The sequence below is a fragment of the Nansenia antarctica genome, assembly GCF_963989245.1.
Source record: "Nansenia antarctica genome assembly, chromosome: 1".
Classification (NCBI taxonomy): domain Eukaryota; kingdom Metazoa; phylum Chordata; class Actinopteri; order Argentiniformes; family Microstomatidae; genus Nansenia; species Nansenia antarctica.
In genome coordinates, this window is record NC_137674.1 from 54,790,166 (window position 1) to 54,803,795 (window position 13,630).

At 44.0% G+C, this 13,630-nt stretch overlaps 1 protein-coding gene across 1 annotated transcript in view; it reads left to right on the forward strand.

Annotated features, from left to right (window-relative positions):
- The window catches only part of LOC308151308 (voltage-gated delayed rectifier potassium channel KCNH5-like), a gene marked incomplete at both ends in the record, with an annotated part of 81,152 nt that overhangs the window by 16,975 nt on the left and 50,547 nt on the right, over positions 1-13,630 (forward strand). The window contains one exon of the mRNA XM_080524156.1: positions 1,260-1,383. Within this exon, the coding sequence (XP_080380282.1) occupies positions 1,260-1,383 (124 nt within the window). The remainder of the gene's footprint in view (positions 1-1,259; positions 1,384-13,630) is intronic.

The following is a 13,630-nucleotide window of genomic DNA, read 5'->3' on the forward strand; positions in this document are numbered from 1 at the left end:
AACGGAAACCCTGGCAGAGACACATGTTGCCACCTGTGAGTGAGAGGAGGGGAAAGAGAGGAGGAGTTGAGTGTCGTCTGTGTAGCAGTGGTAGGAGAAGCCATGTGAGGAAATGACTGAGCCAGGTGATTTGGTATAGAGGGAGAACAGTAAGGACCCTTGGACGGAGCTTGAAAAGTGTCTGCTAAATGGTTAAAATGTGAAATGTGTTCACACTTAAGCAGTACAGTCACATGTGCACAGGACAGGGCCGTATAAGTGGTCAGGTTAACACACCCCCATAGCTTTGTGTTCTGTTGGTTGTTACTGGCTATGAGAGCATTGTTAGTGTGGTCGTACTGGTGTTTTAATTAACAGGCAAAACAGACTTTTCCATGCAAAGTCGTGCAATACAATTACCAGCAACTCAATAACACTGTAGCTACGTATATTGTAATATCTTAAATGAATGCCCTAATTTCACTGCAAAGGTATGCCACAGGTGCCCTGTTTAGATTTCTATTTTTGGTCTTTTGTGAAGCAACTGAGTTATTTGCTGACTCTGGGTTCATTTGGGGAGAGACGAAAAGAACACAGAAAAGTTGATAAATTGTGAATAAACGAAGTGTCACTAAAAGACCATTAGATATTGTGTCTTACTTACACTCTAATACTGTACCTAGGGACCTCTCCTTTATAATCAGTATAGAATTGTAATTTACTTATTAAGTTATTTAAAAATCAAGTGCTACCCTGAAACGCCACTGCAAGTGAAAACTAAGTAGGGTGGTTGTCAGGCAGATGGCACTGTACAATCTAGGGCAAGGAACCTTGTTTCTGCCACACAATAACATTGTGTACCATTTTGGTGCCCTCAGGACCAATAATGGGAGACTATTTTACCATCCTCCAAATGAACATGAACTACTTTTACACTTACCTTGCAGGACAATGATAACCTAGGATGAAGATTATTTGTATATGAGGGTTTTATAGGATAAGATTACAATCACAAGGAGAAACAAAACAATATTTATTTGTTTAAATAAAAGGACCCACATGCTGTGCAACCCCCCCCCCCCCCCTTTTGTTCTTGATTGATTGATTGAAAACTTTATTTGAATGTTTGTAGAAGTAGGTACATGAAAGTACATATTACATACAAGGTCAACTAAAAGGATAAAAACCCAAGAAAGCCACTGGCTTATTTCAATTGGGGTCCTTGATTTTCAATTCATCGTTAACTATGATGACCTCTTTCTGTTTCGTGTTTGTTTCAGAAACTAGTTTCCTGTTGGGAAATGCCCAGATAGTGGAGTGGCCAGTAGTGTACAGTAACGACGGGTTCTGTCAGCTGTCTGGTTACCACCGGGCGGAGATCATGCAGAGGAGCAGTACATGCAGGTAAGAGAGGGTCATCCCTAGGGGGTACATGCAGGTAAGAGAGGGTCATCCCTAGGGGGGACATGCAGGTAAGAGAGGGTCATCCCTAGGGGGTACATGCAGGTAAGAGAGGGTCATCCCTAGGGGGGACATGCAGGTAAGAGAGGGTCATCCCTAGGGGGTACATGCAGGTAAGAGAGGGTCATCCCTAGGGGGTACATGCAGGTAAGAGAGGGTCATCCCTAGGGGGTACATGCAGGTAAGAGAGGGTCATCCCTAGGGGGGACATGCAGGTAAGAGAGGGTCATCCCTAGGGGGGACATGCAGGTAAGAGAGGGTCATCCCTAGGGGGTACATGCAGGTAAGAGAGGGTCATCCCTAGGGGGGACATGCAGGTAAGAGAGGGTCATCCCTAGGGGGGACATGCAGGTAAGAGAGGGTCATCCCTAGGGGGTACATGCAGGTAAGAGAGGGTCATCCCTAGGGGGGACATGCAGGTAAGAGAGGGTCATCCCTAGGGGGTACATGCAGGTAAGAGAGGGTCATCCCTAGGGGGTACATGGAGGTAAGAGAGGGTCATCCCTAGGGGGTACATGCAGGTAAGAGAGGGTCATCCCTAGGGGGTACATGCAGGTAAGAGAGGGTCATCCCTAGGGGGTACATGCAGGTAAGAGAGGGTCATCCCTAGGGGGGACATGCAGGTAAGAGAGGGTCATCCCTAGGGGGTACATGCAGGTAAGAGAGGGTCATCCCTAGGCGGTACATGCAGGTAAGAGAGGGTCATCCCTAGGGGGGACATGCAGGTAAGAGAGGGTCATCCCTAGGGGGTACATGCAGGTAAGAGAGGGTCATCCCTAGGGGGTACATGCAGGTAAGAGAGGGTCATCCCTAGGGGGTACATGCAGGTAAGAGAGGGTCATCCCTAGGGGGGACATGCAGGTAAGAGAGGGTCATCCCTAGGGGGTACATGCAGGTAAGAGAGGGTCATCCCTAGGGGGTACATGCAGGTAAGAGAGGGTCATCCCTAGGGGGTACATGCAGGTAAGAGAGGGTCATCCCTAGGGGGTACATGCAGGTAAGAGAGGGTCATCCCTAGGGGGTACATGCAGGTAAGAGAGGGTCATCCCTAGGGGGGATGTCAATGTCTGGTATTGATTCTAGGCTTTGTGTTTGACTTTGGAGTCCGCTGTAGGTTTCTATCAAGGAGGACAAAGCAATGTCAATGAATGTCAAGGAAGCCTTTTATTAGGCTGAAAATCAGAAAACAACAGCCAACATCTTTGAACATTGTTAAAAATAAAATAAAATATTGGTGAGCTCAGCAATTACAAATTGGCTAATAGGCCAAGAAAGACTTCTACAGTGGATGATGAAAGAATGGTCACTATAATTAAGAAAACCCCCTAAACAACTGTCCCACAGGAACACTCTCTAGGAGGTAGGCGTGAATGTGTCAGAGACTACCATCGCTGAACCAGTCGAACTACAGAGGATTCACTGCAAGGTGCAAACCACTAGTTATCCTCAAAAAGGATGTTCAGGTTACAGTTTGCTAAAAAAAAGTACCTACAAAGCCTGCAGAGGTCTGAAAGGGTATTTTGGACAGATAAGATGAATATAATCATGTACCTGAGTGCAAGTGGAAAGTTTGAAGGGAAAATGATCTGCCCAGATTTTCATCTGTGAAACATGGTGGAGGGAATGCTATAGTGTGTGTTTATTTAATTGTGTTGTAGCTATGTAAAACCATAGGATCACATTGCATATCGAATGCGTTTTTGTAATGATGCATCCACAAACAGTAGGAGAAAGTGCAGGTTACACTATTAGTGCAAGTTATGTAATTGAGCTATGTCAGAACTGTTAATGCTTATAATATGCAACTCAAACGTCAATGACATTAATTCTGGAAATTTGTATTGTGTGGTTATTTGTGTTGTGTATGAAAGTACTATGTTTTTAGGACTAACAATGGCAGACGGAAAAACTGATATGTTTCAGACAGTTTGTGAGGATGTAGGCCCTAAAACAGTGTTTGGTATTGTGCCAGGTACTGTGCCATGTCTTGAGTGAACAGTTATTTTCTGATGATGGTGAGTGTTCAATGGAAATGTTCAATGGAAATCAGATTATGGTAGAATCTCAAGATCTCAGATTATGGTAGAATCTCAAGTATGAGCAATATTATTATTATTTTTTTTATTCCATAAGATGTTTTAAGTTCAATCATCATATAAACTTTTTTCAACAATCCATCTTCCAGTACATTATATACACCACAAATACATCACAACATCTAAGTATGACAATTTGCTGTGTCTTTGGCTGTGGAAGTCTATGAGACATTATTCGGATACTGCAACAGACTCCCCGACCAATCTCCCAGGCTTAAGTAATTAGGTGTTTTAATAACAGAGTTGGGGAAACACACTGGTGAGTCTGTTACAGCCAGACCGATGTCTGATAGGGAATACACACATCTCCTACACAGAGATGTACCAGTGAGAGCAGCAATGCACAGCAGGCACACTGCACTACTACCGTGGACCTATCTCAGCAAAATGTAGCTGTCAAATAAGACTCGAGATGGAGCTGGAAATTGTTCTGTCCATGAGTGGGTTGATCATATCTGATCAAGAAGAATATCCGTGCCGCTGGCCAGTCTGATGAGGTCATGAGGATGCTGATGGGGAGAGACAAAGATGTGGTTAGAATAGGATTATGCAGTGACCCATCTCCCGATGTTGTACAGTACCCCGAAACAATTTATGCTATCCTCAAGCAACACTTCAGTGACCTCTCATATATGTCTCCAATGTAAAGGGGGAGGAATGGAAAACTTAAGGTGGCAATGTTGTTTGTGAGGAACTGCCCTGACCCGTATCTGTCTATTTTGTTTAAGAGCAAGTTTGTGGGCAGCTGGACAGCAAAGGAGGTGCAAGAAACAATCAATGAATATTAACAAGAGTTGAAATCCAAGCACAGTAAGCACTCATTCGACCACCAAGATAGGCAGGCAATTGCAGTGGTGAGTGACAGCACACAGGCAGATGCTTCGTGTGACCCTGGGACACTGTTGCAGGCATGTCAACAAAACATCCAGCTGCCCAAGAGAAGTGATGAGAATGCCTCAATGCAGAGCAGTGGCAGACGTGCTGAGTCAAGTCCTGAATAGCCTGTCTCCTCCTAACGTGGCCTCACCCACAGCAGAGAAGGTTCACAGAACGAATATGTAATGAATTCCCACACCACCATATGAACCACCTCTGTTTCATCTCTCATGAGCCAGGCCACTTGAGGGATCAATGCCAGTAGCGGACTGGCCATCTGGAGCACCGGTAGAATTGGAGTGGAGAAGATGCGCATTGATGCTCCCTGGACTGTAAATCTGCAGCAGAATACAGATGTAATTGTTGTTTAACATGGAGTGAAGAGAATATATCGAGTATATATGACTTACAGTTTGAAGTATATGGATGCAAGATCACTGTGCCCATGCTAGTCATTCCTGGTCAAGTGAATGGAAGTCATCACTGGAACCAATATAAACAAATATCTCACTCACAGATTCAAGGAATCAAACATATAATAGGAGATGGTTTCTGAGCCAGGAAACCCTGATGATGAAGGGTGTGAGGACAGGAAACCCTGATGATGGAGGGTGTGATGACTTCCTTGCCATGCTTGATGGTGTCCATCGCTGGAAAGGTGAGGAGGAGCCTGACACCGTGGGGACCACAGGATTCTGACATAGCTGAAGCATTGAAGCCGCAAGCCTTGGGCAACTTGGATCTTGACTCCTGTGTATCTGACCTTTGGAAGAACGAAATGTAAAAAACTCACCTTGAAATATGTGACAGGATCTGATGAAAATGTCCCCAAGTAGGGCAATGCCGTTTTCCAGTTTTTAGAAATTCGGCCTCAAAGTATTCGCAGCCACTTTTCACAGGTAGGTAATGGGTGGGAACAATAGCCACTCTCTCAAGACAACCACTCCCCCATTACACTACCTGTCATTATCTACCTGTCATCTGTCAGTGGGGTTGTCAGCTAACCCTCAGAAAACAAACTTGCTGGGCTGACATGTTTGAATTGCTAAATAATAATAATAATTCAAGATTCATGATTTCATGATTATTGCCATGCTAACAAACTAACACGTTTGGCTATGCCATGTAACTCACTGTCGGTGTGTCAGCAATAAACAAACTTGTACTACATACACACAGCTTAGTAAACAATGCATGTAACTCACTTACCCAAAAACAAAGCAGAAGGTGTATTGACAGACCACAGTCCCGTGAATAGTATGTTCATCTACAAAACCTTCTCTGTGGATAGTCCTTGATGGCAGCAGTCTTGTCAACAAACCGGCGCCCCCCTCCCCTCTCTGGAGGAGCTGTACAACACACGCTGTCTCAGGAGGGCCTCCAAGATCTCCAAGGACCCGACCCACCCTGGGCACGTACACTTTGTCAAGCTGCCCTCGAACAGGAGGTACAGGACCCCGGCCGCTAAGACAAACAGACTGAAAGTTCTGGGCCCAGGACAGTCCGGACTGATTCTATGGCAGCTAGTGCTGAGGCACAAACATGTACATTTTCAAGCCTGCAAACTGTGACACTTTAAAATAATGTGAAAAAATACTCTTTGTGCAATATGACAACCCTAGTTGACTATCTGTGCAGTATAGTACAGTGGATTGTGTACATAGCCTTTATTGATGTAAACCAGCTCCTTACCTTCTTGTGATTTTATGCATCTATGCTTTTTCTAAAATGTGTTTTCTTTTTCCTTTCCTAACACCAGGGGAGCCACCCCTCCTAAATTTCGTTGTTTGGTACCTGTACTGTAGCAATGACAAATAAAGTCCATTCCATTCCATTCCAAACAGACACGCGCACATGGCTATTTATGAGGATGTGGGTCAGGAGTACCAAAAGGGACACGCCCACTAAACATTTAATAGAAATACTACCCCCACCCAAGTTTGCTAACAAACTGTATGTATTTAGTGAATGTGAAATTGTTGGTTATGATATCGAGTGGGTTCTTCATCAGTTCAATTTTCTTCCTATGCCAAAAACTGGAAAACATTGTTTTTTCACAACAAGACTTGTTTGGCTCGATTGCGAGGTTTCACAATTCCCGACATGCGGACCTTTTCACCAGGCCGTGAGACATATTTATTCTGTATCCATAATGATTATGGCGAAGATGGTACGTAGGAAGTTGTGCTCTGCTTTTTTTCTCATATTATATGTCACAATCCTTGTGCAAGTCTAGTCTACATGTATGAAGTGACTTAGGAATGTACGCATCTCATATATCATCCCAGGGGCCTCATTCATAACGGGTGCTTAGATCAAATGTTGATCTTACCCGTGTCGTACGTAGAAAACCACGTCAACGTAGTGATTTATACAATTTCAACGTGAGTCAATTTGATCGTGGAAACGATCGTAGCTCGACGTCGAGTATTCAACTTGCTTACGCACATTACCTACTGGTTATGCGGAGTTATTACAGGCATGTGAGCCGCACTGCCTAGTGTAATTCATGCAAGTGGCTCGTAATAAAATTAACGATGTTGTTATCAGCCGAGGAAATGAGTTTAATTCAAGATTTAAAAGGAACTGATGTTTCTGATTGTATTTCAGTCTTCCTTTATATCCCTCCGGAGCTGTCTATCTCCCCTTCAACATGCCTAGTGCGTTCCACAACGGACCTTGCCCGGCCAAGCTCTAAATTATACTGGATTTTCTCCGGTGTCAGGGAGTGAGCAGCCATATAAGAATAAGACCACCTGATAAGAATAAGACCATTATATTATTAAAGTATAAGCAGCACTCGAGTTGAGGGGGGATGGCATCCCCCCTGAAATAAAAACAGTCAAAATCGCCCCCCTCTTTCCATACTTAATGTCATTTTATCAATGAACGTGGTATTACTGCTATTTCAAGGTGCGAGGGGGCACGCACACATGCAATGACAGTTACTGACACTGAAGTCACTGGCGAGGGGATGCTAAAATTGTCCTCTTATGATAAAATCCACCACCTCCCCTGATTTTCTTTTACAACTTGAGTAGAGTATAAGCATGTGCCTGTGTGCCTGGTTAGTTGTCATGATCAAACGTTACAAATGCAACTTACCGAGAAGCCACCCTTCTCTGCCCTCTCCCACTTCCAGACGAACGCCTACCCTATATTATAGCACTTGTCTTAATTCAGCCGCTATAATTCAGCCTCTATCACAGGGCGTTAATACAAACCTCATTCACCTGCGTTCATTTTTACCTGCGTTGGTATTTATAGAAGGAAGCACGTACGCAACTTTAAACCATCTCAGTCCGTTTTATAAATAATGCTTACGTCCGTTTAGAAAACTGTGCTTACGTGAAAGTCAAAGATGACGTTCAAGTACTTCTTTATGAATGAGGCCCCAGATCAGACTCTGTCAGATAATCTATCTTGTATCTTGATGCTAGTTACTTGGTGCTAGACAAACCTTCTGGAATGTTTACTTTGCTAGTTGATGAGGCGTAAAATGGCTGCCATGAGCAGTCTAGACAAGCTTGACTACCAACTTTGTTTGCTTTATTGACAGCTAATAAATGGGACACTCGGCACACAAGTACAAGCAAATGCCTCCAAATTCATCGATTTGTTGAATCAAAACCTACTTCCATACCAACTAGGGAGTTTCTTAGGGCCAACAATCCTAATTAACATGCATTTAATTTCCTGATGGTAAGATTTTAGACAAAAAGACCTGGGGCCTCATTTATAGAAAGTACTTTGGATCAAATTTGATCTTACCTGTGTCGTACGTAGAAAACCACGTCAAAGTAGTGATTTATACAATTTCAATGTGAGTCAATTTGACCGTGGAAACTATCTTAGCTCTACGTCAGGTATTGACTTGACGTACGCACATTACCTACTGGTTATGCTGAGTTATTACAGGCATGTGAGCCGCACTGCCTACTGTAATTCATGCAAAGGCTCGTAATAAAATTAACAATGTTGTTATCAGCCGAGAAAATTAGTTTCATTCGAGATTTAAAGGGAACTGATGTTTATGATTGTATTTCAGTCTTCCTTTATATGCCAATAGGTTATTGTATGGTGTTGTATGGTGTAATCATTCTAGATTGAGGTGTGATAAAGGCGGTCGGGTATATCCCAGCCCTCCTTCAGCCGCATCCTGCCTGATGTGATCGGGGGAATTCGGGGGCGAGCGTTTGCGACCGCGTGTCTATTTCTGATAAAAGACTGTCGATCTCCTCCTCAGTAGTTTTTCTTCTTTCGTTTGTCTACCATCGTGTGAACTCGTCAAGGGTGCTGCACAACACCTCAATCAAGCCTATTTATAGCACATGGCTTAATTCAGCCGCTATAATTGAGCCGCTATCACAGGGCATAAATACAAAGCTCATTCACCTGCGTTCAATTTCAAGTATATTTGTTATTTATAGAAGGAAGTACGTACACAATTTTAAACAAGCGCAGCCGGGGCCTCATTTATAAAAAAGTACTTGAACGTCATCTTTGACTTTCACGTAAGCACATTTTTCTAAACAGACGTAAGCATTATTTATAAAACGGGCTGAGATGGTTTAAAGTTGCGTACGTGCTTCCTTCTATAAATACCAAATATACTTGGAATTGAACGCAGGTGAATGAGGTTTGTATTAACGCCCTATGATAGAGGCTCAATTATAGCGGCTGAATTAAGACAAGTGCTATAATATAGGGTAGGCGCAGGGTTCGAGTTATAAGCTGATCTCTGTGGGGGTCTCCAAAATAACAGTGCGAAATGTTCTCATGCACGCGCGAATCATGCCCACACAGCGATGGGACTTACAAGTTTTAATTAGCTATAGGCAGTAGCGGATTAAGGTGGTCAGTGGCCCTAGGCTACTCCTTTGTGTGAGGACCCCCCGCCCCCATACACAAGCCTCCCCCCTCCCCAAAATATACAACTCACGAGCACCCTGCACACACACCACTCATAATGCTTTACCATAAAACACTTAAACACTTTAATAACACAATAACACAACAGTGTTAATAATGCAAAGAATTTAAAAAAAAGTTCAGTGCATTCAGTTCTGTCTCTATTGCTCTCCTCTCCCGTTGTCTCTCTGTTACTGTCCTGTTGTCCGTCTCTCTGTTGATCCCCTCAGCTCTAAATGACAGAAATGAATTAGCTAATTAGTTGGCATGTAAACATATAGTTAGGGTTGGGTACAGTTTGGGTTTTATTCGATACCGGTGACAAATCGATACAAATCGAAACGGTACCGGTACCGAAACATCATCCTCATCCTCATCCTCCTCCTCAAATACCAACATATCCTGACGCTACAGCTGCAGGCTACTCATTTCACCACATCAACAGCCCCACATGAAACAACAGCTATAAAAGCGATAGTCACACATGTATCTCGGCCAATAATTGTGTTATTTTTGCTATACAGAAGGAGCGAAAAATACATGTACACTAGGTTAGTAAAAAGTAAAAGCCACCTTACCTTTACGGAGACAAGATAGACCTGTTTGGTCTGTTTTCAGTAGGCTGCGGTCGCGGTCCTGGAACCCATGATGCTGACGTCCGATGTTCTTTCTTTATCCAAGATTGGATGAACGGGAGAGGGTCAAACAATTGCCTTTTTTTGGGCGGCATGGTAGCTACTGTATGTATATACTCCTGTATAGCTAATGAATGAATGTTTGCTTCTCAATAATAGGCTAGGTGCACGATCTCACTACTTCCTGAAAGGCAACTGGTATGAACATATCCTGTCTCACTCTATTGGTTTAATTGATTAATCAGCTGTGCACTGTGTGTTCCAACGGTTTACCGCACAGCTGATTAATCAACCTTTTGCTGTTGCACAATATTCTACTGCGCCCCATGGTGTCTTGGTGGTGAAGTGCAGGCAGTCAAAGGCCTACTGTCATTCACAGGAGATTAATGGTGCGCGTAGCTCTTTTGGAAAACGTGTTTATTTTACAATATTTATAATATAAATTAAATAATATTCATTACATTGACATTTTGATCAAATAATAGTTGTGGTAATGTATTATTAGCGACCCCCACAGATTTTTGATTTTACTGCCTTCATGGGAGCTCAGAGAGTCTCAGACCATCTCTATGGGAGCTCAGCTCCCATTGGCTCCCACATAACTCGAACCCTGGGTAGGCGTTCGTCTGGAAGAGGGCAGAGAAGAGTGGCTTGTCGGTAAGTTGCGTTTGTAACGTTTGATCATGACAACTAACCAGGCAAATGCTTATACTCAGTAGGCTACTCAAGTTGTAAAAGAAAATCAGGGGGGATGGTGGATTTTATCATATGAGGACAATTTTTGCATCGGCTCAGCGTCAGTGACTTCAGTGTCAGTAAAAAATGTCATTGCATATGTGCGTGCCCCCTCGCACCTTGAAATAGCAGTAATACCACGTTCATTGATAAATGACATAACGTATGGAAAGAGGGGAGGGCAGTTTTAGAAGGGGGACGATTTTGACTGTTTTCATCCCGCCTCAACTCGAGTGCTGCTTATACTGTAATAATATAATGGTCTTATTCTTATCAGGTGACATTGAAAACATGATTGCGAACTCCCTTTGCGAACTCCCAGATACCGGAGAAACTCCAGTATAATTTAGCGCGTGGCCGGGCAAGGTCCGTTGTGGATGTTGAAGGGGAGATAGGCAGCTCCGGAGGGATATAAAGAAAGACTGAAATACAATCATAAACATCAGTTCCCTTTAAATCTTGAATTAAACTCATTTTCTCGGCAGATGAACAACATCGTTAATTTTATTACAAGCCACTTAAACTTCGCATTAATTACAGTAGGCAACATTTTTCCAGTGCGGCTCACATGCCTGTAATAACTCCGCATAACCAGTAGGTAATGTGCATAAGCAAATGAATACTCGACGTCGAGCTCCGATCGTTTCCACGGTCAAATTGACTCACGTTGAATTTGATCTAAGCACGTTCTATAAATGAGGCCCCCGGATTTATAAATAATGGTTGCGACCATTTAGAAAAATGTGCTTACGTGCAAGTCAAAGATGACGTTCAAGTACATTTTTATAAATGAGGCCCCTGAAAACTACTGAAGATGGCTTTTACAGACCTGGCAGAGCATCACCAGAGAAGATACCCAGCATCTGGTGGGGTCAATGGGTCACAGACTTCAGGCAGTTATTGCATGCTAATATACTAAAAGCTAAACATGACTGCTTAATTTGGACATTATATGAACATACCAGAGATGGGGGACTCGAGTCACATGACTTGACTCGAGTTGGACACGAGTCGCAAATTTGAGGAATTGAGACTTGCTTGACTAACATTGATGAAAGACTCAAAGAGAAGCTTCGAGTTACCAAGCGCCAGCCTCGAAACCTTAAGAATTTGGAGAGGATCTGCAAAGAGGAGTGGACCAAAATCCCTCCTGAGATGTGCGCAAACCTGGTGACCAACTACACAAAACTTCTGACCTCTGTGCTTGCCAACAAGGGTTTCTCCTCCAAGTTCTAAGTCATGTTTTGGATCAAATACTTATTTCCCTCGATCAAATGCAAATCAATTTATGACTTTTATATAATGTGGTTTTCTGGATTCTTTTGTTGATATCCAGTCTCTCACTGTTAAAATAAACCTACCATTAACATTATAGACCGTTCATTTCTTTGTAAGTGGGCAAACTTACAAAATCAGCAGGGGATTAAATACTTATTTCCCCCACTGTATATGCAATTGAATACAGTACAAAGACAAGATATTTAATGTTCAAATTGATCAACTTTATTTTCTTTCTGTAAATAATACACTCATTCTGAATTTAATGCCTGCAACATGTTACCAAAAAAGTTGGGACAGGGGCATGTTTACCACTGTGTTACATCACCTTTCCTTTTAACAACTTTAACAACAAGTTTTGAAAGCGAAATTCTTTCCCATTCTTGCTTGATGTACGACTTCAGTTGCTCAACAGTCCGGGGTCTCCGTTGTTGTATTATGCACTTCATAATGCACCACACATTTTCAATGGGAAACAGGTCTGGACTGTAGGCAGGCCAGTCTAGTACCAGCAATCTTTTACTACGAAGCCACACTGTTGTAACACGTGCAGAATGTGGCTTGGCATTGTCTTGCTGAAATAAGCAGGGACGTCCCTGAAAAAGCCGTCGCCTGGATGGCAGCATATGTTGCTCCAAAACCTGTATATACCATGGACTGACTGACATATAGTGCCTTATTCCAAAGCGCTTTACAATGGCCTCTCATTCACACACACATTCACACACCAATGGTGGCAAGCTACCATGCAAGGCGCCGACCCGCACATTGGGAGCAATTTGGGGTTCAGTGTCTTGCCCAAGGACACTTCGACACATGGCCAGCCGGGGCTTGAACCGCCGATCCGCCAACCTTGCGACCACCCCCGTCCACCCCAGCAACTCCATCGTAAAGTTTGCAGACGACACCACCGTGGTGGGATGTATCTCGGGGGGGGACGAGGCGGCGTACAGGGATGAGGTAGAGCAACTGAGCAAGCTGTGCAAGGTTAACAACCTGCTGCTGAACAAGTCAAAGACCCAGGAAATCATCGTAGACTTCAGGAGGAAAAAGTCCGAGATCCAGCCCCTGCTCATCGACGGAGAGAGCGTGGAGAGAGTCTCAACCCTCCGTTTCCTGGGACATCACATGCGGGATGACCTGACCTGGAAGGACAACACAAAAGGCACCATCAAGAGGGCACAACAGCGGCTATACACCCTGAGATGCCTCAGGAAGGAACACAGCAAGCAGGAGATACTGGTGACCTTTTACCGCGGCGCAGTGGAGAGCATCCTCACCTACGGCATCTGCAACTGGTTCTCCAGCTGCACAACAGCGGAGAGAAATGCGCTACAGAGAGTCGTGAGAACAGCACAGAAGATCACCGGCGCCCCCCTCCCCTCTCTGGAAGAGCTGTACAACACACGCTGTCTCAGGAAGGCCTCCAAGATCTCCAGGGACCCGACCCACCCTGGGTACGTACACTTTACCAGGCTGCCCTCGAAAAGGCGGTTCAGGACCCTGGCCGCTAAGACAAACAGACTGAAGAACAGCTTCTACCACAGGGCCGTCCAGGCCCTGAACACAGCAAAGACCTAAGTTCTGGGCCCTGGACAGTCTGGACGGATTGTATGGCAGCTGCTGGACTGAAAAAATCAAGTGTAGTGCTGAGGCACA